This window comes from Mesoplodon mirus (assembly GCF_964341445.2).
Source record: "Mesoplodon mirus genome assembly, chromosome: 14".
Classification (NCBI taxonomy): Eukaryota; Metazoa; Chordata; class Mammalia; order Artiodactyla; family Ziphiidae; genus Mesoplodon; species Mesoplodon mirus.
This window is the reverse complement of record NC_138990.1, coordinates 66301349-66327427: the sequence shown is the minus strand read 5'-3', so window position 1 is coordinate 66327427 and position 26079 is coordinate 66301349. Positions and strand designations below refer to the sequence as shown.

General features: G+C 38.1%; 1 protein-coding gene across 33 annotated transcripts in view; it reads left to right on the top strand.

Annotated features, from left to right (window-relative positions):
- NRXN1 (neurexin 1) overlaps positions 1–26079 on the top strand; it is a gene marked incomplete at both ends in the record, with an annotated part of 1125847 nt that overhangs the window by 567561 nt on the left and 532207 nt on the right. For 23 of the 33 annotated variants that reach the window (XM_082643223.1, XM_082643222.1, XM_082643212.1 and 20 more), the window contains 2 exons: positions 15747–15920; positions 21719–21838. In XM_082643223.1, coding sequence (XP_082499349.1) covers positions 15747–15920; positions 21719–21838 — 294 coding nt within the window. Of the gene's footprint in view, positions 1–15746; positions 15921–20754; positions 20782–21718; positions 21839–26079 lie in introns of all 33 variants that reach the window. The other 10 variants (XM_082643207.1, XM_082643199.1, XM_082643216.1 and 7 more) reach the window with 1 other exon arrangement.

Genomic DNA, 26079 nt, shown 5'->3' with positions numbered 1-26079 from the left:
ATACCTATGTGCAAGTGCTCAGTAAAGTTTAGGGCACTACACCAATGTCAGTTATTGTTATAATGATAAAGTCAGAGCTGTCTTTTCTGGGTTTGACCATGGCAAAGCTTACACTGATCATGAAGGACTCAAAGCAGTGATGAGGCTCTCTCTCACTCGGTCCGGGCTCTGTACATTTAAATTCAGTTGTCTCAGTGATTTTTGTGAAATTCAATGCCTTTGTAGTGAAAACAATATACAAACTGTTGGATATGGGAGCCTGCTATGGGATCAGGGATACCTGTGGCTGGCAAGGACCTGAGAGAGAGAAGCAGGAAACCAGAGGGAATCTAACCCCAGGAATCCTGGAGTGGCAGTCCACAGGCTAGATGGAGAGAGACATCTGCAAACCCACAGGAAGTGCACATAGGGATTAACAGATGTACCAGGGCAAAGCATCAGGGGTCCACGCTTGGCTCTGTTCTACGACCACAAACAATAAATGCCCACCTCTCTGTAATGATAACAGTGTAACAAAGTAGAAGCATCTGGAGAAATAGTGTAATGTGTCCATAGTGGGGAGTGTGCCTAGGGAGGCTGCATGAGTTAGGTCATTTGTATATGGGGCAACACAGAAGGTTATATTTGTATATGGGGCAACACAGAGAATGACAGAATGGCCAGAGATAGAATGAGGTAGAGGTACAGGATAGGCGGAAATGTAATTTCCCACAAAGATTTTGGCATTTATTTTAACTGCTGAAGAGACTCATGAATAGGTTCTCATCACCACACATTGATACCCTAAACTATTTCTGTACCTCTATCTTTGTCTGCCTCTCTCTGCAAATGAATTCAACACATGTTGGTTAAAATTGTTCCTGAATTACACTGTCAGAATGGAAAAAAATGTCACTGCATTGAACCCTCTTAATGAGCTGGGTGGCTTCAAGAAAGGGGTCAGTAGAAGAAAAATTCCCCACAATTAACTTCATTCATTATTTCTCAGGTGGAGGGAACCAGGGAACCTTCATTATGTCCTTATTGTTCAAATGATTATTTACTGAATGAAAACTGCTAATTCATCCATTCATTTAATGAGTCAACAAATAATTAGTGAGTGCTAAGTAAAAATGAGACTAAAAAGGTGCTTCGCTTATGATGCTTTCTTCAAGGAATTTATAAAATAATGGGAAGGCAAGATATCCACACAGAGAACTGGGAAGGAAATGGTAATTGTCAGAAAAGAGGCTCAAAATGTTACGGGGATTCAAAGATCATAGTTGCCTATGACTGAGAAAACACATTAACAAGGTAGAATTTGAGTTGAGGCCCCGAAATTGCATCAGGCTTTGAAATGGAACATTGGAAGGGGAAAGACACTCATGATGGAAGTAATGTACTGTGAAGAGTGATGGAACAGCATGAATGTGCAGTATTGGAGAAATGGTGAAAGATACAGTTTGACTAAAGATTAAAATATAGGTAGAGGATTGATGTTAGCCTAATTCTCTCCCTGGCAAAAATTGTTGGGGAGACATTGTTCAAAGTTTAGAAAAAGTTACTGAGGGAGGATATCTCAAAATTGTGACCATCCTAAGCCTCACACTTTATTTAGAAACCAGCGGGAGGTATTAAAGAAATCAGAACACAGTATGGGGACGATGGATATGGTATTAATGAGGAGGATGGATAGAGGCAGGGACACCAGGTAATGGGTTCCTGCATAAAAGGTGTACGTGGGGAAAGGAAGATAAGAACTGGAAAAGGAAAGGAAAATGGAGGCACAGATGTCAGAAATATTGGCCAAGTTGAGTCATCCACATCAAAGTTCTCAGCAATAATTTGAATGTAAGATATAAGAAATAGAATGGAGTTAAAAAATGATATTGAAATTAATTTCAGTATGGGTAATAAGGAGACTAGAAATGTGATTGCTATAAAACAGGGAAGTCTAGAAGTAATTTCCCAGTGTGGGGAGGGGGAGAAAGATGATGGTTTATTTTTAGGCTGAACTTAGAAAACCAGGATAGGCCTAAAGATAAGGATTTACAGGTATTTCCTAGAAGTAAAAACAGGTTATTCTAGGATTAAACCCTTTATGCACCAAGGAACACTAAGGTATAGAGAATTTAAACAATATCTAATAAATCAAACTGATGACCACTGTATTTCTAAAATTAACTTGATTTTTCATAGAGATCTATGAAGGACACAGATGTAGTGTTTCTGAGCAAAACATCCACTTGAATTGCCAACTTTGACTTCAGTAATGACTATTTGGTGTGCCCTGAACTTAGATGTGGTTTCGGATAGTGTTTGTTGTTCAATCCAAACTGTTCATTGTTATGAAAGTATTCATTTATCTACTCTTAGGTTCAAATGTGTTAGAGAAATATTAACGATTTCCCATGCTTTTGCTTCTAGTAATTTAACATCATTTGTTTAAGCAATCACAGGAAATAGTAATGTTGGCTTTCTACCGAGAAAAAACATGAAGTAAATAAGTTTGTACTTGTTCTCCAGGGACTAGAGATGATTTTTCTTCTAACAGGGCATTAACTTATATGGTCAAGATCTAACCTGCCGATGTTCATTTGTGGATGTGTGACAAAAGATTAAAATTAAAGATAAAGATACAAATCGAGGTGGGGGCAGAGTTTGATTGTTCTCTGATGTAAGGAAGGGCATTTTCCTGCAGAATAACTCTGAGAAACTAGCCCAGCCTGATTGGACTTTTTCTACTAGCCAGTCACAACAAGAATTGAGAGGAAAGTTAGTGTAGTCTCCCAATCTGCTGTCCAAAGTCAACTCCTCTCATCAAAGCCTCCAGAATTGTACTTTCTCCAGTCTGGCCAGTAGGAAAGTAAGACAGTGTGTATTGCTCCAGCTTTTTTTTTTTTTTTTTTTTCAAATGCCACTTATAAGAGATTGTGGGAGCCTCCTTAAGTTTCCCTAGAGTTTTAGCTATCCAAATCTACAAAGCAGTTGTCCATTTTATGTATGCTCTTTTTAATTAAAATGAAACTGAGATGTTTAAGAGGCACTAAAAAATACATATGAATAAACAGCAAAGCTGAGTCAAAGAACTAATTATACCTTGACGCTGGCATTCTGCTGCTGTAGAGCTAAGAGTCCTTGCTCTAACTGCCTCATGCTCCCTTTTTTAAGAGAAGAGAAAACCTCCTACACCACTTCATTTTTCTGCTTTTGGTTGATGGCTCCCAAGCCAGGCCTTCCAGCCCCAGCATCCCTAAGCCCCCAGTTCATATCATCCCTGTAGGACACTCCTACTCAAATTACACATGTTTAATGTTAAATGCAGTTTCATCTCTTCTCTCCAAATTATTACTCTTTCAAATTCCCTCATCTCCTAGCCTGCATGGCTTTTATTTTTGGACTTCTCATTGCCTTTAAAAACAAACAAACAAAAAAAAAACATTAGTCACAAATTCTATCATATTACTCAAGGCTTTCCTTTGACTTTTTTTATCCAACATTATTTACCATGGCCCCTTTGAAAATTCTTCTTTTCCAGCCCATTCTGGCCTTTTGTGCTCTTTTTTGAATGCTGTATTAGTTTTGTCTTCTTGGTACATTTGTGCTGTTCCCCATGTTTGGCACCTTCATTTATGTCATTACAAAGTAATGTATCCTATACTTTCTTTTGGTCTAAACTCGTTCATGATACTTCAATTGATGTCCATAAAATCCTTTTATTTCTCTGATTTTATAAGGTGCATTTAGCCTGAACCTTACAACCTGTACCTTGGGCTTCACAGAATTCTTGTGTCTCAGTCTGTTTAGATCAAAATAGAAGATATTTATCAAGCGATTGTTGCATTTATGTTACCAGGTTCAATGCTGCTGGGATTCAAACTGAGTATGTCAAAGCTCTCAAGCTGCTTATTGTATAGTGCAGGGCACACTTCAAGTACACAAATGCGTCTAAACTAAGGCAAAGAAAATAAGACTTGTACATTTGACATATTGACACTCTAATTGTACTAGAAACACGGGGACAATCTGTACTTCTCATTCTTCTGTATCTCTCAGTGCAGTCAACATAGAATGAGGAACACTGTTGATGGATAGTCCTTATCACACACACCAACACTGCCACACCAGTAGCAATCATGTGCTGAGCACACGCTGTGCCCAATTCTTACATGCATTCTCTGTAATTCTCACAGCCTTACAGAGTAGGCATTATTAACCCATTTCACAGATGAGGAATCTGACTCTTGAAGTTATGTAACTTAATGTGCCTACACTGAGGCAGTCAGTAAATGTCAATCAGAACCAGGTGTTTGTAGCCAAGTATAACTAAGAAGCTTGTGCGCTATTCCCTACTCATTACTGCCCAACTACTGGGAAACGGATACTTGTGATATCATCTCAGATCATTCCACAGATGACATTCTTGAGAGGGGGGCCGTTACACACACACCGACACACACACACACACACACACTCCACACTAGTGACAAAGATAAGGGTTTCTTGATTTTTTTTAAAAAGCCCACTCCCCAAATGTTTGAGATTATCTGGCTCTGTACATGTTCTTTGCACCTTCTTCTGCCACAGCTCCATCATTTCCTTGTCAGTTGCATACATGGCCTACTTAAATAATATGAATAAAAATCAACCACTCATAGCTTGAAGGAAGGGTAACAGCATGGCTTCAAGTCCATAGGAAACTGACTCTTACTGGATGTCCATCCTGGCTCTCGTTCATACACTGGGTCATTAAAAAGCCTAGCTTCCTTACCATGCACAGAATTTTGCCTGCAAGATCCCATTAGTGCTAATGGGTCATTTTCCTTCCATCACCCCAAGGATGAAAAGGAAAAGGTGCATCTTTGATGAAGTGCTAATGTTACACAGGGCTCAGGCCACTTAAAGGTTTCCTTTGTTCTCTTCCTGTGGCAATCCTGTGGGAGACTTAAGACCACTCTCTGCTATATGAAGAGTTTATAAAGACAGTATTAAGTTGTGGTGCTAAGTGCAGCTTCAGTAATGAAAATGAGAATGAGTCCCCTGCTTGTAAAGCCAAACTCATCCACCTTGGTACGTCTGAGGCTTAAATCCTGCATGGCTTGAATCAATATTTTCTGCTCTTTAACAACACAAGGGAAAGATTACTACTTCTCCTCAAAAAGCTTTAAAAACTTATTTGGGCAGGTAAGTGTGCTGATAGGAAAAAATATAGGAAGTAGCAGGAAGTGAGGAAAGGAAGTAAGTGCATTTTAGGATTAGCTCTCTCCCTATGTGTTGCCTTACCATTCTTCTTTCTTTTCTGATTCTTATCTACTGTGACTTCAATCCATCAGTTGACTGACAATATTTATTGATTGCCCACTGTGCTTGTAGCCCAGTACTAGGCACTGTGGGAGAATCTAAGACAAAGACACAATCTCTATCCTCCAGGAGGTTACAATCAGAAAGAGGAAGATATGTTGTCAAATATATAGCATCCCATACATAATTTTGAGTACTAAGTTCTACATCTGAAAAACCTGAAGCAGTGACAAGAATTCTTCATTCAACTCCCACTGTTCTCTAATACTACATTCATTAGGCCCAGAGGAAAGCTGAAATTTCCTAACAAAGTTAGCTCAGCAAATGAATGTAGGGAGCACTTCCTTGCATTGATATTTGATATGTAATAGCATAAAGTTCAGCCCACAATCTCAGATGAGCAAGAAAGGTCACTTTCTCTGTTTTTCTATAACTCACCTTGGTTTCTGTTTTGAGCTGTGATTCTTTGAGTTAGTGAAAATGTAATCTCAGGCAATTTCAGTTCCCTTATTTCCTTGGGATTATGTCTAGATGATTTGGGGGAGGGGGACTTCCATTGTACCAGTATCTGGGGAGGTAGAGAGATTGCACAGGAGTTGGTCTCAAATATTCTAGATTAATTTCTTAGGTGCCCACTGAATTGCTACCCAGCATCTTCTTTCTTGTGTGCATGACCTCCTCAGGCCAGCCTTTTTCTGCTTGCTCCTGTTCCACTCTGGGAATTGTTCCATTGCTGCCACACAACAAGGGGATGTGAAAAGTTCTGTCAGGCTAAGAAAGCTCCCAGCATGTCTGAATCAACTATCCATCTCTTTCTTCTCAAGGATATCACTGCTGCCTCTGGGTTCTCTTGAGGAAATGCACACAGATCAGTATTAATTTCCTCAACCTACATGAGGTTTTGGCATCCACCAGGGCTCAGGCCTCAAGTCAGATCACTATGTCCTCTATTGGGCAATGACTATATTCAAACTTCTTCTCCTCCAACTTTCTCTCCTGCTTGCCCACATGAGGGGCAGGAAAGCTTTACTCTTCTCATGTAATTGCCTGTATATTCTGTCTATTTCACTCCTCTAAGAGTCTTGAATTTTAAGGATCAAATACATAAAGATAACTTTGTATCTTTGGTCTCTGAGGCAAATAAAACACAATCACTTGAAATTTAAGTGAGAGAAAAGACTAAGGAGAGAAAGGAAATATGGAAGGGAAAAATCAAATGTTTCAAAACTAGTATCGTATTTCAGATCAAAAACATGCTTTCCTTTAATATTAAGAATGATGGTTAATAGTCAATAGATGTTTCCTTTTTTTTTGTTACACCTTTATTGGAGTATAATTGCTTTACAATTCTGTGTTAGTTTCTGCTTTATAACAAAATGAATCAGTTATACATATACATATGTTCCCATATCTCTTCCCTCTTGTGTCTCCCTCCCTCCCACCCTCCTAATCCCACCCCTCTAGGTGGTCACAAAGCACCGAGCTGATCTCCCTGTGCTATGCGGCTGCTTCCCACTAGCTATCTATTTTACGTTTGGTAGTGTATATATGTCCGTGCCACTCTCTCACTTTGTCACAGCTTACCCTTCCCCCTCCCCATATCCTCAAGTCCATTCTCTAGTAGGTCTGTGTCTTTATTCCTGTCTTACTCCTAGGTTCTTCATGACATTTTTTTTCTTAAATTCCATATATATATGTTAGCATATGGTATTTGTCTTTCTGTTTATGACTTACTTCACTCTGTATGACAGACTCTAGGTCTATCCACCTCATTACAAATAGCTCAATTTCATTTCTTTTTATGGCTGAGTAATATTCCATTGTATATATGTGCCACATCTTCTTTATCCATTCATCCGATGATGGACACTTAGGTTGTTTCCATCTCCGGGCTATTGTAAATAGAGCTGCAATGAACATTTTGATACATGACTCTTTCTGAATTATGCTTTTCTCAGGGTATATGCCCAGTAGTGGGATTGCTGGGTCATATGGTAGTTCTATTTGTAGTTTTTTAAGGAACCTCCATACCGTTCTCCATAGTGGCTGTACCAATACACATTCCCACCAGCAGTGCAAGAGGGTTCCCTTTTCTCCACACCCTCTCCAGCATTTATTGTTTCTAGATTTTTTTAAGATGGCCATTCTGACTGGTGTGAGATGATATCTCACTGTAGTTTTGATTTGCATTTCTCTATTGATTAATGATGTTGAGCATTCTTTCATGTGTTTGTTGGCAGTCTGTATATCTTCTTTGGAGAAATGTCTATTTAGGTCTTCTGCCCATTTTTGGATTGGGTTGTTTGTTTTTTTGGTTATTGAGCTGCAGGAGCTGCTTATAAATTTTGGAGATTAATCCTTTGTCAGTTGCTTCATTTGCAAATATTTTCTCCCATTCTGAGGGTTGTCTTTTGGTCTTGTTTATGGTTTCCTTTGCTGTGCAAAAGCTTTGAAGTTTCATTAGGTCCCATTTGTTTATTTTTATTTCCATTTCTCTATGAGGTGGGTCAAAAAGGATCTTGCTGTGATTTATGTCATAGAGTGTTCTGCCTATGTTTTCCTCTAAGAGTTTGATAGTTTCTGGCCTTACATTTAGGTCTTTAATCCATTTTGAGCTTATTTTTGTGTATGGTGTTAAGGAGTGATCTAATCTCATACTTTTACATGTACCTGTCCAGTTTTCCCAGCACCACTTATTGAACAGGCTGTCCTTTCTCCACTGTACATTCCTGCCTCCTTTATCAAAGACAAGGTGACCATATGTGCGTGGGTTTATATCTGGGCTTTCTATCCTGTTCCATTGATCTATCTTTCTGTTTTTGTGCCAGTGCCATACTGTCTTGATTACTGTAGCTTTGGAGTATAGTCTGAAGTCAGGGAGCCTGATTCCTCCAGCTCCGTTTTTCGTTCTCAAGATTGCTTTGGCTATTCAGGGTCTTTTGTGTTTCCATACAAGTTGTGAATTTTTTTGTTCTAGTTCTGTGAAAAATGCCAGTGGTAGTTTGATAGGGATTGCATTGAATCTGTAGATTGCTTTGGGTAGTAGAGTCATTTTCACAATGTTGATTCTTCGAATCCAAGAACATGGTATATCTCTCCATCAGTTTGAATCATCTTTAATTTCTTTCATCAGTGTCTTATAATTTTCTGCATACAGGTCTTTTGTCTCCTTAGGTAGGTTTATTCCTAGATATTTTATTCTTTTTGTTGCAGTGGTAAATGGGAGTGTTTTCTTGATTTCACTTTCAGATTTTTCATCATTAGTGTACAGGAATGCCAGAGATTTCTGTGCATTAATTTTGTATCCTGCTACTTTACCAAATTCATTGATTAGCTCTAGTAGTTTTCTGGTAGCACCTTTAGGGTTCTCTATGTATAGTATCATGTCATCTGCAAACAGTGACATCTTTACTTCTTTTCCAATTTGGATTCCTTTTATTTCCTTTTCTTCTCTGATTGCTGTGGCTAAAACTTCCAAAACTCTGTTGAATAAGAGTGGTGAGAGTGGGCAACCTTGTCTTGTTCCTGATCTTAGTGGAAATGCTTTCAGTTTTTCACCATTGAGGATGATGTTGGCTGTGCGTTTGTCATATATGGCCTTTATTATGTTGAGGAAAGTTCCCTCTATGCCTACTTTCTGGGGTTTTTTTTATCATAAATGGGTGTTGAATTTTTTCAAAAGCTTTTTCTGCATCTATTGAGATGATCATATGGTTTTTCTCCTTCAATTTCTTAATATGGTGTATCACATTGATTGAAGAATCCTTGCATTCCTGGAATAAACCCCACTTGATCATGGTGTATGATCCTTTTAATGTGCTGTTGGATTCTGTTTGCTAGTATTTTGTTGAGGATTTTTGCATCTGTGTTCATCAGTGATATTGGCCTGTAGTTTTCTTTCTTTGTGACATCCTTGTCTGGTTTTGGTATCAAGGTGATGGTGGCCTCGTAGAATGAGTTCGGGAGTGTTCCTCCCGAGAGGAACACTATCCTTGAGAAGGATAGGTGTTAGCTCTTCTCTAAATGTTTGATAGAATTCACCTGTGAAGCCACCTGGTCCTGGGCTTTTGTTTGTTGGAAGATTTTAAATCACAGTTTCAATTTCAGTGCTTGTGATTGGTCTGTTCATATTTTCTAGTTCTTCCTGATTCAGTCTTGGCAGGTTGTGCATTTCTAAGAATTTGTCCATTTCTTCCAGGTTGTCCATTTTATTGGCATAGAGTTGCTTGTAGTAATGTCTCATGATCCTTTGTATTTCTGCAGTGTCAGTTGTTACTTCTCCTTTTTCATTTCTAATTCTATTGATTTGAGTCTTCTCCCTTTTTTTCTTGATGAGTCTGGCTAATGGTTTATCAATTTTGTTTATCTTCTCAAAGAACCAGCTTTTAGTTTTATTGATCTTTGCTATTGTTTCCTTCACTTCTTTTTCATTTTTTTCTGATCTGATTTTTATGATTTCTTTCCTTCTGCTAACGGAGTTTTTTTGTTCTTCTTTCTCCAATTGCTTTAGGTGTAAGGTTAGGTTGTTTATTCGAGACGTTTCCTATTTCTTAAGGTAGGATTGTATTGCTCTAACTTCCCTCTTAGAACTGCTTTTGCTGCATCCCATAGGTTTTGGGTCATTGTGTCTCCATTGTCATTTGTTTCTAGGTATTTTTTTAATTTCCTCTTTGATTTCTTCAGTGATCACTTCGTTATTAAGTAGTGTATTGTTTAGCCTCCATGTTTTTGTATTTTTTACAGATCTTTTCCTGTAATTGATATCTAGTCTCATAGCATTGTGGTCGGAAAAGATACTTGATACAATTTCAATTTTCTTAAATTTACCAAGGCTAGATTTGTGACCCAAGATATGACCTATCCTGGAGAATGTTCCATGAGCACTTGAGAAAAATGTGTATTCTGTTCTTTTTGGATGGAATGTCCTATAAATATCAATTAAGCCCATCTTGTTTAATGTATCATTTAAAGCTTGTGTTTCCTTATTTATTTTCATTTTGGATGATGTGTCCATTGGTGAAAGTGGGGTGTTAAAGTCCCCTACTATGAATGTGTTACTGTCGATTTCCCCTTTTATGGCTGTTAGTATTTGCCTTTTGTATTGAGGTGCTCCTATGTTGGGTGCATAAATATTTACAATTGTTATATCTTCTTCTTGGATTGATCCCTTGATCATTATGTAGTGTCCTTCTTTGTCTCTTCTAATAGTCTTTATTTTAAAGTCTATTTTGTCTGATATGAGACTTGCTACTCCAGCTTTCTTTTGGTTTCCATTTGCATGGAATATCTTTTTCCATCCCCTTACTTTCAGTCTGTATGTGTCTCTAGGTCTGAAGTGGGTCTCTTGTAGACAGCATATATATGGGTCTTGTTTTTGTATCCATTCAGCCAATCTGTGTCTTTTATTGGGAGCATTTAGTCCATTTACATTTAAGGTAATTATCGATATGTATGTTCCTATTCCCATTTTCTTAATTGTTTTGGGTTCGTTATTGTAGGTCTTTTCCTTCTGTTGTGTTTCTTGCCTAGAGAAGTTCCTTTAGCATTTGTTGTAAAGCTGGTTTGGTGGTGCTGAACTCTCTCAGCTTTTGCTTGTCTGTAAAGGTTTTAATTTCTCCATCAAATCTGAATGATCCTTACTGGGTAGAGTAATCTTGATTGCAGGTTTTTCTCCTGCATCACTTTAAATATGTCCTGCCAGTCCCTTCTGGCTTGCAGAGTTTCTGCTGAAATATCAGCTGTTAACCTTATGGGGATTCCCTTGTGTGTTATTTGTTGTTTTTCCCTTGCTGCTTTTAATATGCTTTCTTTGTATTTAATTTTTGACAGTTTGATTAATATGCGTCTTGGCATGTTTCTCCTTGGATCTATCCTGTATGGGACTCTCTGTGCTTCCTGGACTTGATTAACTATTTCCTTTCCCATATTAGGGAAGTTTTCAACTGTAATCTCTTCAAATATTTTCTCAGTCCCTTTCTTTTTCTCTTCTTCTTCTGCAATCCCTATAATTCTAATGTTGGTGCATTTAATGTTGTCCCAGAGGTCTCTGAGACTGTCCTCAGTTCTTTTTCATTCTTTTTTCTTTATTCTGCTCTGCAGTAGTTATTTCCACTATTTTATCTTCCAGGTCACTTATCTGTTCTTCTGCCTCAGTTATTCTGCTATTGATCCCTTCTAGAGTATTTTTAATTTCATTTATTGTGTTGTTCATCATTGCTTGTTTCATCTTTAGTTCTTCTAGGTCCTTGTGAAATGTTTCTTGCATTTTGTCTATTCTATTTCCAAGATTTTGGATCATCTTTACTATCATTATTCTGAATTCTTTTTCAGGTAGACTGCCTATTTCCTCTTCATTTGTTAGGTCTGGTGGGTTTTTATCTTGCTCCTTCATCTGCTGTGTGTTTTTGTGTCTTCTCATTTTGCTTATCTTACTGTGTTTGCGGTCTCCTTTTTGCAGGCTGCAGGTTCGTAGTTCCCGTTATTTTTGGTGTCTGTCCCCAGTGGCTAAAGTTGGTTCAGTGGGTTGTGTAGGCTTCCTGGTGGAGGGGACTAGTGCCTATGTTCTGGTGGATGAGGCTGGATCTTGTCTTTCTGGTGGGTAGGTCCACATCTGGTGGTGTGTTTTGGGGTATCTGTGGACTTATTATGATTTTAGGCAGCCTCTCTGCTAATGGGTGGTGTTGTGTTCCTGTCTTGTTAGTTGTTTGGCATAGGGTGTCCAGCACTGTAGCTTGCTGGTCGTTGAGTGAAGCTGGGTGCTGGTGTTGAGATGGAGATCTCTGGGAGATTTTTGCCGGTTGATATTATGTGGAGCTGGGAGGTCTCTTGTGGACCAATGTCCTGAAGTTGGCTCTCCCACCTCAGAGGCACAGCTCTGATGCCTGGCTGCAGCACCAAGAGCCTTTCATCCACACGACTCAGAATAAAAGGGAGAAAAAGTAGAAAGAAAGAAAGAGAGAGAGAGAGAGAGAGAGAGGGAGGGAGGGAGGGAGGAAGGAAAAAAGATAAAGTAAAATAAAATAAAGTAAGATAAAATAAAATAGTTATTAAAATAAATAATTATTAAGAAAAAAAAATTTTTTTAAGAAAAAAAAAAACAGACGGATAGAACCCTAGGACAAATGGTGGAAGCAAAGCTATACAGACAAAATCTCACACAGAAAAAAAAAAAAAAACCCTCACACAGAAGCATACACACTCACAAAAAGAGGAAAAGAGGAGAAAATCATAAATCTTGCTCTCAAAGTCCACCTCCTCAATTTGGGATGGTTCGTTGTCTATTCCACAGATGCAGGGTATATCAAGTTGATTGTGGAGCTTTAATCCGCTGCTTCTGAGGCTCCTGGGAGAGATTTCCCTTTCTCTTCTTTGTTCTCACAGCTCCCGGGACTCAGCTTTGGATTTGGCCCCACCTCTGCGTGTAGGTCGCCTGAGGGCATCTGTTCTTCGCTCAGCTCAGACAGGACGGGGTTAAAGGAGCAGCTACTTCAGGGACTCTGGCTCACTCAGGCCGGAGGGAAGGGAGGCGTACGGAGGGCGGGGCGAGCCTGCGGCGGCAGAGGCCGGCGTGACGTTGCACCAGCCTGAGGCGCGCCGCGTGACGTTGCACCAGCCTGAGGCACGCCGTGCGTTCTCCTGGGGAAGTTGTTCCTGGATCCCGGGACCCTGGCAGTGGCGGGCTGCACAGGCTCCCAGAAGGGAGGTGTGGATAGTGATTTGTGCTCGCACACAGGCATCTTGGTGGCGGCAGCAGCAGCCTTAGCGTCTCATGCCCGTCTCTGGGGTCCGCACTTTTAGGCGCGGCTCGCGCCCGTCTCTGGAGCTCCTTTAAGCAGCGCTCTTAATCCCCTCTCCTCGAGCACCAGGAAACAAAGAGGGAAGAAAAAGTCTCCTGCCTCTTCGGCAGGTCCAGACTTTTTCCCGGACTCCCTCCCAGCCAGCCATGGCGCACTAACCCCCTGCAGGCTTCCTCTCCCTGCGCTCCTACCGAAGCCTGAGCCTCAGCTCCCACCCCGCCCGCCCCGGGCAGGTGAGCAGACAAGCCTCTCGGCCTGGTGAGTGCCGGTCGTCACCGATCCTCTGTGCGGGAATCTCTCCGCTTTGCCCTCCGCACCCCTGTTGCTGCGCTCTCCTCCGCGGCTCCGAAGCTTTCCCCCTCTGCCACCCGCAGTCTCCGCCCGCGAAGGGGCTTCCTAGTGTGTGGGAAACCTTTCCTCCTTCACGGCTCCCTCCCACTGGTGCAGGTCCTGTCCCTATTATTTTGTCTGTTTTTTCTTTTTTCTTTTGCCCTATCCAGGTACGTGGGGAGTTTCTTGCCTTTTGGGGGGTCTGAGGTCTTCTGCCAGCGTTCAGTAGGTGTTCTGTAGGAGTTGTTCCACGTGTAGATGTATTTCTGGTGTATCTGTGGGGAGGAAGGTGATCTCCGCGTCTTACTCTTCCGCCATCTTCCCCTCGTCCAGTCGGTTTCCAGGGTTTGACTCACATACAAGGTGGGTGACCCTGCTAGTGTTGGAGGGTCTCCTGCAGAGGCGGGTGGTGACTATGTCTCACTGTAGGGGCAAGGACCTAGATGTTTCCTATTATTTAAGAGGTGAGGGAAGTAAGCATATCCAGTACCTTCAGTACAAATTATGCAGGATCAGTGGCATCCTAGTGTAATACTTAGAGCTTTAGTTAGTAGGTCAGGGACCTAAGTTCTCAGTTTATTTTTGTTTTGTTTTGTTTTTTGCTGTACGCGGGCCTCTCGCTGTTGTGGCCTGTCCCGTTGCGGAGCACAGGCTCCGGACGCGCAGGCCCAGCGGCCATGGCTCACGGGCCCAGCTGCTCCGCGGCATGTCAGATCCTCCCGGACCGGGGCACGAACCCGTGTCCCCTGCATCGGCAGGCGGACTCTCAACCACTGCGCCACCAGGGAAGCCCAGTTCTCAGTTTTTTATGGCTAAATGACTTGAAGCAAGCTCAGTTTTCTCATCAGTACAATCAGGAGCGTTCTGTGTGTTGCTTGATTTTTACCCTACTTACCAGGTTAGCCTATTACTGTTTTACGGATGGTGGCGGAAGACACAAGCTTTCTGGGTCAGACACCAAGCACTTTATTACTCATGACTTAACAAACAGTGTGAGCATCAGCATGTGTATCAGTTCTCCTTCCTCCCAAGTCCCATGAAAACAATACAAAGGGGCCCAGAGAACATTAGGAATATAGGAGTTTTGTGTTACAGTGGGAGAAGGTATCAGGTAACATGAAAGTTAAATAAAATGGTTAATGTGAGAGAGAAAATCCAAATGACAGTGCAAAGTCAGAGAAGTAAGTAGCTAAATAGAATATGTTACCAGGACTTGTAAACAGGTAGTATATTATGGAAATTTGGGGTCACCCTCCTTACGTTCTGCATTGATTGTTTACTAGAGTCAGTTAATTACATCTACTCAGTGCTATACAGATATGATGAATAATCTTTAATAGAAAAGAAACAGAATCAAGCTTGGATTGCAATCTCTTTTTTTAAGTAGTAGTCCATAAAGTTGGGAAATCTTCAACCTAGAGATATGAAGATGACAAGCAGAGCAAAGTGTCCCACTAGAAACTGTAATAAAATTGGGAAAAATTAATTAGTAACTTGTCAATAGATCCCAGAACAGCATAAAGAATTAAAAGTGGTATGCCTTTACCTAAAAAATGAAATACTTGAAAAGGGATGGAATATTCAGGTATATATAGTCTACTATGGGAGGAACTTAGTGAATAAATTAGGTGCAAGCAAGGTTAATAGGTTCAAGCATACTAGAAAAGGCAATTTTAGACATTAGACATTTAGAATTTATTGAGCTTCTAGTTAACAGAAAGGCCTAGAACTCTCTAAGCAGAATGTACATTTGATAATAATAACACCTGCTAACATCTACTACATATTTTCATTCTGATAGATTCTTTCCATTATTTTATCTCATTTAATTCTCACACAACCCTATGGAACAGGCTTTATTGTTCCCATTTTAGAAATGAGGTTACTAATGATCAGAGAAACTAAAAAAAAATAAAAAAAAAAAGAAAATGCTCAAAGCCATAGAGTCGGTAAATAACTTGACTTGGATTTTATTGGGTTGGCCAAAAAGTTCTTTTGGGTTCTTCCATAACATCTTAGGGAAAAACGTGAACAAACTTTTTGGCCAACCCAGTAATTCAGGGACCACTTCATGGTCCATGTTCCTTCCATTTTGCCACACTGTATCGAACTCATTTAAGTTCTCTGTGGAAATAGCTTCTAGAAATTTCTTCTGGTGCTGATGTATTATTCAAACACCTGTATTGTTTTGTACTTTTAAGAAAATATCTAGTCATAAATTTACTTTTTAAAATTAATTTAATGAAAAATAAACCTCTCTATTTTTTGTGTGTGTGTTCTACTGTTGTTTAAAGTCAATGTTAAGTTACTTTTGTGACCAAAATTTTTGTCTTCCCACAGGTGACTTGTATATAGGAGGAGTGGCCAAGGAAACATATAAATCCTTGCCGAAACTCGTCCATGCCAAGGAGGGCTTCCAAGGCTGCCTGGCATCAGTTGATCTAAATGGACGGCTTCCAGACCTCATCTCAGATGCTCTTTTCTGCAATGGACAGATTGAGAGAGGCTGTGAAGGTACTAGATCTTTGTTATCACACTCAAAATAATTCTAATTCCACCTATAAATGAGAACAGCAAAATTCTCTGGCAGGCAAAATTTTCATTTCTGACAATTGGCCATACCCCCAGTTATGGCTTAAAAGTCCTTATTCATGTTTTCAACTTCTCATCCCATAAATCTTAAATTTTCTGGACTGTTTGCAAACCTAGACTAATGCCTGATATAAAATGGGAGCTATGGATCTTGTTATTTTCTGCTTCTTTGCATTCTATAGTTCACCTAATTAGTGTGCTAATCACTTCTGCAATGCTTTCTTTATAGCATTAAATAGATACTCCACTTGGACTAGAAAAACATATTTACTCCAGCAAATGTTAATCAACTTGAGCCTGCTTTTTGAAATCTACATTCAGTAGGATACAACAAGAGAATAACATTCAGATACCCATTCTCAAATTACAGTTTGGTTTGTTTCTACCTGGCAGCAAGAGTGTCTCCCATATATTATCAGTTTGTTTTAGCAAAAATTGGTTTCTTCTATTACCCAAAGCTAATATTCCATACTTCAGAAATGTTCTCAAGTATCTTTCTGTACTTTTGTGTTCTCTATCAGACTAAGATCTGTAGGAGTACTTTTTGATTGCTACTTTCATTTTAGATAATTTTCACTTCAACACCTCAGGTTATTTGAGCCAATTCTCCCTCCATAAATGCAATTTAATCACATTATCCTGAATTTTGTAGCTGTGAATGTGTTGCTGCTTTTCTTTTAATGTTGAATACAGTTTGGGCCATTTTGAAAATTTTAGATTCATAAGAAAATTTCATACGGGGAAAGCAAAGAAAGATGTGAATTCCTGTCTCCCAGGAGATTATGAATCATGTCTTCTCAGCCAAAATAATGCTATTAGATTTAGCAATTACCTAAGTACATATAAATTTTTTATTTGGAAATACATTTTTTTCTCTCTGTAACATGTATTTCCCTGAAAAATCAGGTGGAATTCAAATTGTGTTTTAATCACGCCAGAGGATAAGATTATTTAATGGAAATCTTTGTTGAGTTCATTTTTAATGTTTTGATGTATTTATTTACTTTGTTTCAAATTTTGGTATAAATGCCCTTTTGTAAAACAAAGGGAAACTGTGTTTTCTGCTTTTACCAATTTAGCAAAGGAAACAAAATTGTTAAGTGAATAAATTCTCTCTAGTGGATGGAGACAAAAATGTGGGACATAACTTTGATTCTTGGAGGTGATCTAATAAGTGAGAATATATGTTTTTTTTTTTAAGGTACTACAAAATCTTCTGAAAACATTTTTCAAAAATAGGCCTTTCTACAAGTTGCTCCGTAAATTCTCACCTACAAGAAATGGTGGGAGCAGACAGACACATTCACAGCTAAACACTCACAAGATAGAAAACCGAACCCACACACATGACCTCCCACCGCTGGCACATAATGTGAGTGGGTGAGTGGAAGGGAAAACTAATAAGAAATGTACTGAGAAAGTGTATTTACAGAAATAAAATTTGGTGTTATTTTCCATCATAATCTAATAAGCAATTTGGTTGAGGTGATTGTACATCTTCTTGGGTAATTTTAAACTGTGGTTTGAACATCCGAAATCATTCAGTAGATTATGACATTGGGTCCTTCCTTACCTTATCTAGTTTGCTTTAATATCTGAGCTTTAATAATTCTCACCCTTTTTTACTCCCTTTTCCTTTATTTTTAGAATGTTGCCATGCTCCTGCCTTACTGCCTTGACACTTCCCTGATTTTTTCATTCCAACATCAAGGTTAACAATTTTTAATTTATGATTATTTCTGTCCTCTGTGGTTCCTAGGAATAATCTCAGATGTACCTGTCAGAGGTGTAATTGATGAGATACACATATTTTTAGGATTGGTGGTAAACTTCTAGATACTCAATAAATTATTTCTCTGAAGATTGTTCTCATGGGATTTTGAGCTCAAACCACATTGGAATCACTTAACTTCCATATTAATAGAAATAGTTTAAATTTGACATCACTAAATGATATCTTGTCAAGATTTTCCACCATTTCTACCCAAGACCCACAAATCTCTAATGTTCTTTCATGTAAAAAGTCATTGGCCTTCTCTCAATAATCACTTGCTGCCTTTCATTTCTAACTTATTTCAGTGAGTAATAGCTGATTTTATTTACACAACACATTAGCTAGCAGAGGGAACTTACCTTGTCCTTTTCCCTTTACATTAATGTTTCTCAACTTGAGCAAGTATTGGAATCACCTGGAGAGTTGTTAAAACCCATGTTACTTGACACCACCCCAAGGTTTCTGATTCAGTAGGTCTAGGATGGGGCTCTAGAATTTACATTTCTAGCAAGTTCCTAAATGATGCTGATGCTTTTGGTCTGACACCAGACTTTGAAAATTACTACCTGGAAAAGCGTTGACCTGCTTATTTAAGAGAAAATAGAGACTGGCGATACACCAATAATCAGGCTCAGTTAAGCTCAATACTGAGTCAAGATAACTTCCATACATGAAGTCAGTGAAACAATTTTTAATTTAGGCACTTGCATAGACTCATAACATTCAACACTGGAATTGCATTATAAGCTACAGAAATACTTCACTATTAAAGCTACCATCGATTAAGCACTGGTAGCAGTAAGTTTACATATGCAATTTCATTTCCCCAAACTCTATCAATTAGGTATTACTGTTTTGTTTTTTTTAGAAGAGTAAATTGAGCCTTAGAGGTGTAAGGTGACCTTCCTAAGGTCACACAGCACGTAAGTGGATGATGGAAGCTTTGAACCCAATTTTGCCTTACTTGAAATCCCAGGCATCTAAGCACTTTCCTCTATTGTTTCTTTGGTTTCCAGACATTGTAGTTTTACCTTCACTTTCCTTTCCTTTTCAAACATATCCTTATTTTTAACCACTTAATACAAATATCCTTGTGGCTTGCTCCCAATTTTATTCAGTGACAAAATAAAAAGGATATTATATAACTAAAAAGAAAAATAAATTCAGGGTTTTGTCTTGTGCAAATGACTGTCACTGTTTAAATATTTTTCAAGAAGGTGAGTACTTTAAAAAATGTGACTTGTCAGGCATAGGCATGCATTCACTTGTAATACCTGAATATATAAAGACTGTTGTGATAATGGAAAACATAATAAAGCATGTCTTTATGCTCACATAAAGGCTTGGCAGCCACTCTGGGTGGCTGCTCTACAATATGGGCAGGCAGGTTATTTTTTAGAATTTCAATTTTACCATTTTTAGAGTTAAGCATTATTTTGCAATTGTATTTCTGACAATTTTTGCAAAAAGAAAAACAAAAACATGGCTCCTCATCAGTTCTTGCTCCTGCTCTTTCCTTCTGCTGGGCAAGTCAGGGGAATAGTGTCCTTTGATAACACAGCCCCTGACCCAGGCTGGGCTTGTACCAGAGGAAGGACTGTGCTAAGGAATATTGCTTTGAGTTTTTTCTTTTTAAACAAATATTAATTATTTTCAGTCTTTAATGCCATGGAATAAAGGTCATTGGACCACTTACCTCTCACAGATTGGAAGAAAAACAAAAACTGAGCAATTTAGTGGCTCTTAGTTTTTTGATGCAATAGGTGAGAAAAACTATTACATCCATTCAGGTCTCCCCGGCCTGGGAGATTTTTATTATTATTAAAAACGACTATTATTTTTGTTATTATTACTATACTGATTATTATTATTACTATTATTATTATTATATAATTAGTAGTTACAGTACTATGATTTCTGAATTTGTAAAAATTCATATTGAATGTTTAGGCTACATTCAATAACTTCTTATGAAGAATACCGTGACTAAGAAATTTATAATAAAAATATGGTTATAAGGAGGATATTTAAAATTGATGCTTATAGAAACATCAATTTGTACAAAATCTAATTACAGATAATTCTCATGTATTCACTAGAGCAGTTACCTCAAAGGCTCCCAGTGTTAATAGCATCTAATTAGTCTGGTGTCTATTTTTGTATTTTCATAAAACCTAAGATTGTGTTTACTAGAAAATATCTTCAGTTTATACTCTAAAGGTATTGAGGTAGATGGTGTTCCCTTCCCACCCTTCCCTAAGATAACCCTTATTAGTGAGGTTCTACTGTAATAAGTATTCACAGGGCAGTATTTAAGTGTTGAAGACAGTTATAGAGGAAGAGAAAATATAGATGTAACTCTGAGATCTGTAAGAAATCTATACCCAGTCTGGTAAAAGCAAAGATAAATACTCCACGTTGCAATCTTGTAAAGGAAGTTTCTTTATGGGGAATTATATTGCAATTTGTTTCTTCCATCCTTTACTTTTTCTTTCATCTACCAAATGGTGTATACATTTTGATAGTTTGGTGTCACTGTAAGGTCCAACTGTTGACAGAGAATGGCTGGCATTACAGTTTTAAGCCTTAGCTACAATAGCAAGATAAAAGACCTAGAGGGAAAAAAATAGAAAGGGATGATTGGTCTTCTAATGACCATCGTCTACACTGTATCTGCACATGACAAATGGGGCTGCATGCTTCAACTAAGCAATGCAGTCACTTTGTGTCATTGGCTCAGTTAACCATTATATAAATACATGTATAGTGAAATTCTAATCAATTATCGCTTTCTTAGTTTTGGCTTCTCTTAAGATTTATGGCTGTTAATTATTAATTTGTTTGCTCTACATAGCATTTCTCTCCCCCTTTACAGCAGCATGCTTTTTTGAATCTGAATGTTCTTCTATGTTTGCCCCATTTCAGTATTGCTTACTAACATTTAATATATTTTGCTTTTTTTTTTTAATTTTGCTGACAAAGTTGCATTGATGAAAGCTGACTTGCAAGGTAGATAGCCCTGTGTGTATAAAACAAGACTGAAACCCCGTAATACACAGTGGAAACCTAAAAATAACATTTTTTACATTTTTGCAGTAACTGTTATTTGGTGAAGTTTTCATTTTCCCCCTTCTTGAATGTTGTCCAAGAAACCTCATTTTGTAGCATAGTTTGCATAAAGGCTTTCAGTCTTGAATATGTTTGTATAGTGATTACCTTTAGTGCTTTGATCATCCTTTTTTTAGTTCTTTGTTTTTCAGTGTTCTAGTTATGATTCTTTAGAAATAGACTAGTGTTCTTTTTACTTGTATGTTACATGGGGGCATGTCATTTATACAGAGTTTTTAGTTTTATGTTTAATTGCATGAAATTGTTAAAGCATGTGGATTGATACTTGCCAACATACCTATCCAAAACACCCAGCAATCATAACTTTATTCATAGTTTGTGCAGGAAAACTTCTAGAAACTTATAGGACATTTTTGTATAACTCTTCAGTGTTTTTTTTGTTTTGTTTTTTGTTTTTTTTGCTAATCTGTATCTCAGTTTCATGAAGTCATAATTTCCATCTCTCATGGTGTCTCTACCCATTGGTCCGAAGTTAAGGAGATCCATGCGTTTTTCTAAAATCCAAACAGTGAGAGAGAATTATTGATGATGGAATGAGATCACCTGCTACCATGATCATACGAGAAGCTATGTGCTTGCTTTTACTATTTGCTGGTCTAGTTTACTATTATAATGTATTTTGTCCTGTATTTGAAACTTGAGAAACCTTTATATTACAGCTTCTCTGTTCCTAATTCAGGTGTGTGAACTAGAACTTTCCAAACTAGTTTGGTCATGTATTTTGAGGTGTTGGCAACTACTAAATGTGACCTAGCTCACGTGTGAAACACTTTTAGATTTTTTTAAAGAACCCAAGTTGCTTTTGGATTGTTTTCAGGGCCCAGCACAACCTGCCAGGAGGACTCATGTTCCAACCAAGGCGTGTGCTTGCAGCAGTGGGACGGCTTCAGCTGTGACTGTAGCATGACCTCCTTCAGCGGGCCACTCTGCAATGACCGTAAGTTCCCCTCTGAGTGTAGACTGATGCTCATCGTTGCTTCCAGTTACTGTTTGACATCCCGGGTCTAAAGCTGGGAGTCTTTATATTATCCATGAATAAGTTAAACTGTCATAACCAGGAGAAGCATTTGGTTCCACAGAAAGGACATGTTTGAAATACTAAAGTGTCAATCAAGGATGCCATTAGCCAAAATCTGTGATGATGGTGATTCTTTGGTCTTCAACTCTTTGTTGGAATTTTTTAAATTGCTAATGGTCACCTTGTCGAAAATATTTTTTTAATTTCCTGTATGTGACACCCATCCCCTAGTTTTTGAAAGAGGCTTCATGTTGCTTTCTATTAAGTAATATTTCATTTCATAAGATTATATCTTGAGGGCTGGAATTTTAGTGAATTGACAGGTTCATTATGTTTCTCTCTCTACATCTTTTCAAGCCCATACTGCCTTTTACATTAAAAAACAGTATGTTTAAACTTGGTCCTTCAGCTACTCTCCCTTATGTTTGTGTTTGTGTTTTTTCCCCTTTAGTCTCACAATATAAGCATGACAGGGGACATCCCTGGCGATGCAGTGATTAAGACTTCTCCTTCCAGTGCAGGGGGTATGGGTCAGGGAGCTAAGATCCCACATGCCTTGTGGCCAAAAAAACAAACAAACAAAACAAAACAGAAGCAATATTGAACAAATTCAATAAAGACTTTAAAAATGGTCCACATCGAAAAAATAAATAAAATTACATTAAAAAAATAAGCATGACAAAGAAACACGACATTCACATTATATTATGGAATATTTGTGAGTGCCTAATTTATGTGATAGCAGTGTGGATTTTGAGACCATATTAACTGGTATGTGGGATGAAGTTCTGTTTCTTAACTTTCAAATAGATACTGCTTTACAACACTTCATCAAAATGATAATACAAGGGTTTCCTACAAAACTTTGCATTCCACTCTCTTGAGAAGATATATCTGACAGAGCCTTCTGGTTGTAAAATATAGTCTATGCTTATGTTGTAAATGCTACAACATTGAAGAAAAAGCTCTAGGATGGTGGGATAGCAGATGAGATGATTGAAGAAGATTTGGGCTTCCAGGCAAAGGCAGAGATTGAGCATGGATTTAAAGAAAGACTAGAGCTTGTTCATTTTGACCTTTATCTATTTGAGACTCTGTTCATGTCAGTAGATATGTGTATCATAAGGTTGAAGATGGGGTCAAACCAGAACATGTTATTGAACTGAGTTGTTGCAACCTAGCAATATAGTACAATTTCCTAGCTATCTTCAGGTTTCCTATCCAAAATATTGAATATAGGAAGAACAAGCAACTAATACAAAGTGAATAGTACTTGGAAGAGACATGTAAAGATCACACCACCACAGAAGGAGAAATATTTAGTCTCCATGCTACCAGTGAGTTCTTCCATTACAAGAATTACAAGAAACTTGAAGCCACAAACACATATTCAAACCATCACACATTTGCAAACACTGTATTTCTGCAAATCAAATCATTCTTACAAACATTAAGCCACATTTGGAGTTATATAAATAACCTTATGTAAAGAGTCAATAAATACTTATATGTACATAAAGAAAAGCAAATCAAAGAAACTATATATCCTTTTAATAAAGATATGTAAATATGTAAATAGAATAGTCACGTCCTGCAGTTGCTCCTGCCCCAAAGAAAATAACATCAACTTATTTTCAAGGACAAACAGAAGACTGATAATTTGTTATGATTTTATTATGACAGTTTTAAAATCCTGAGTATGATCCTGACAGATGTAGCTGAGAGAGCTTTTTTTTTTTGCATGAAACTGGTTTTCATTTTGCTAAAGAACTTTCTCTGCCAAACTTTGTGCTTAGTCTAGTTTCCATGTTTTACAAAACAGTTGTCATTTGGTTGTGTCAGATTGTGTATCCTCTTATAGCAGTTAAGTATAAAGAATATAATTTTCTCTAGACAGTTCCTAAAGGAACATCAAGATCCTACCTTCAGTATCGTGCTGTCTTCAAATCATTTTTACAGAAAATTATTTGAATGCTGCTCTTGGGTGATAGTAGTAGTGATGACAGTGATAAGGCTATTTGTTATTTCCTTGTAAATAAGGTAACTGTCATTCAATAAATATGTCTCCTGATATGCCTCTAGCACAGATCAGCATTAAAATTACTTTGGAGGGCTCTCAGAATACATGCATTTTGACTAAGTCATTATCTCTTTGTGGGTTTTCTGGAAATGTGAAATAGTTTTCTTGGCTGGTTTTTCTTTACACTGGTGTTTTGGTGGTGAGGATATGTACGTACAAATCAGTATTTAAAAGCAAATCTTATTTTCATATCAACTCTATAATTTGTAGAAGGTACAATAGTGACAGTTACCTTGAAGACATGCAATTGCTATGGCAATAAAAGTAGCATGCCACATTTTCTTCACTTTTTAAATTGATCAAAACAAACCTTATCTCTACATCTCACTGTTTTTCTGTAAGTTGCACAAATAAAATTAGTGTGATTCCTGGGATTTTAACAAGATCCTTTTCTGTATAGAGGTTGACTTTTTTTTTTTAATGAAGCCATTTAGGACATTTGGTTTCTTAATGAAATTTCCTTCTCCACGCTTAGATATTTATCCCTAAATTCTGTGGCTGCAGCTCTCAACTGCATAGAAAACAAAAAAAAGGAAGATAGAAACAAAGCTTTTTTTTAAAGAAAGGGAAAGAACACACCACCTTGTAGATGAGATCTTCCCACCCTGACCCCTGCCCCTTACAGACCTTCTAAAAGTCATCTCTCTGGTAATTTTCACAGAGTTAGAGTAACTAGAAAATTTTATTTATATTAGCCTGGAGACATAATTAACAACGGAAAGATAGGAATACGTTTTCTCTTGTAAGTGTAATCCTGGATAAATCATACTAATTAATGAAGTTAAAGGAATCTTTCAAAAAGAAGAGGTACTTAGGCAAAGTGATGCCAAAGGCTACTTTTAAAGAAAAGTGTTTGTGAAACCCTTTCTTCCCTGGAAAGTTGCCATCTAAATGACCTACTCATTGACAAAAATAATTGCTCTGAGTGTGTGTGTGTGTGTGTGTGTGTGTGTGTGTGTAACTCCTTAATTCTTCCATATCTGTACCATATTTTAGGTCCCCAATATAATTTTTCTGGCTCATTGTAGCAATATCTTGGTTGAGTTTCCCCCTTATCCCTCCCTCATCCAATCCATCCTACGCCTCCTTACCAGTTTTGTTCTTTCTTCCTGTTCTCCCTAGTTTAAATATCACAAGCTCTTCCTGATTCTCCTAACGGGATACAATGCTTTCTCTCCTCTGACCTCTGTAGAACTTTGTTTATGCTATTTTATCAGCCATCACTTTCTACCTTATAGTTACTTATGTTTGGTCTTATCTCCCAGGAACAATAATCCTTTTTGCGGGGGGAGGGGTTCATAAGCCCAATGTTTTGTACCTTATGTTGCATATAACTGGTGATAATAGTAACTCATTAAATCATTGTTGACTAGATGCATGAATCTTGCATAAGGATTTCTAGGACATCCTCAGTGGTCAACAGTACTCTCCAAATTCATCAGTTTGGAGTTCATGAACCTCCATGGTCTGACCCTAGCTTTTGTATTCATTCTTATCTATTGTAGAACTTTGTCAATATGGCATGTTACCGCCAATTAACTTATGGTGTCTGAGCAACATTACACTTTCCCAATTTCCTCACCATTGCTTATGCTAATTTCTCCTCCTGGGGAATGCACTCCTTCCACCTAGAATGCATTCCTTTCACGATATCTGCTTGAAGAAATGTAATTTCATTTTTCAATCTTTACCTAAACTGCTTCATCCCATGGAAACTTCCCTGGTCCTCTGAGCTGGGCCTGCTTTCCCTCTTCTGGAATCTTAGAGCAACTGTTTTTGCACTTAGCACTTAGATTTGTGAACTTTCTCTTGGATGTAACTACTTACTGAGTGCATGCTGTGTGCCAGGTCTGTGTTAAGAGTTGATATTCATTGCATTAAATCTACATATTACCTGTTCATGCTTGTGCACACACACCATCATCAGACCATTGTGCTACAATAATCCTTTTTTGCATCTACCCTGTGGTCCAGAATAGAATGTAACCATACTAGCTAATTTAATGTCAGGTTGGGGAAGATAAATATGGCTATGATCATACGGAAAATAGTGAACATAATAGCACTGTCACATTACATT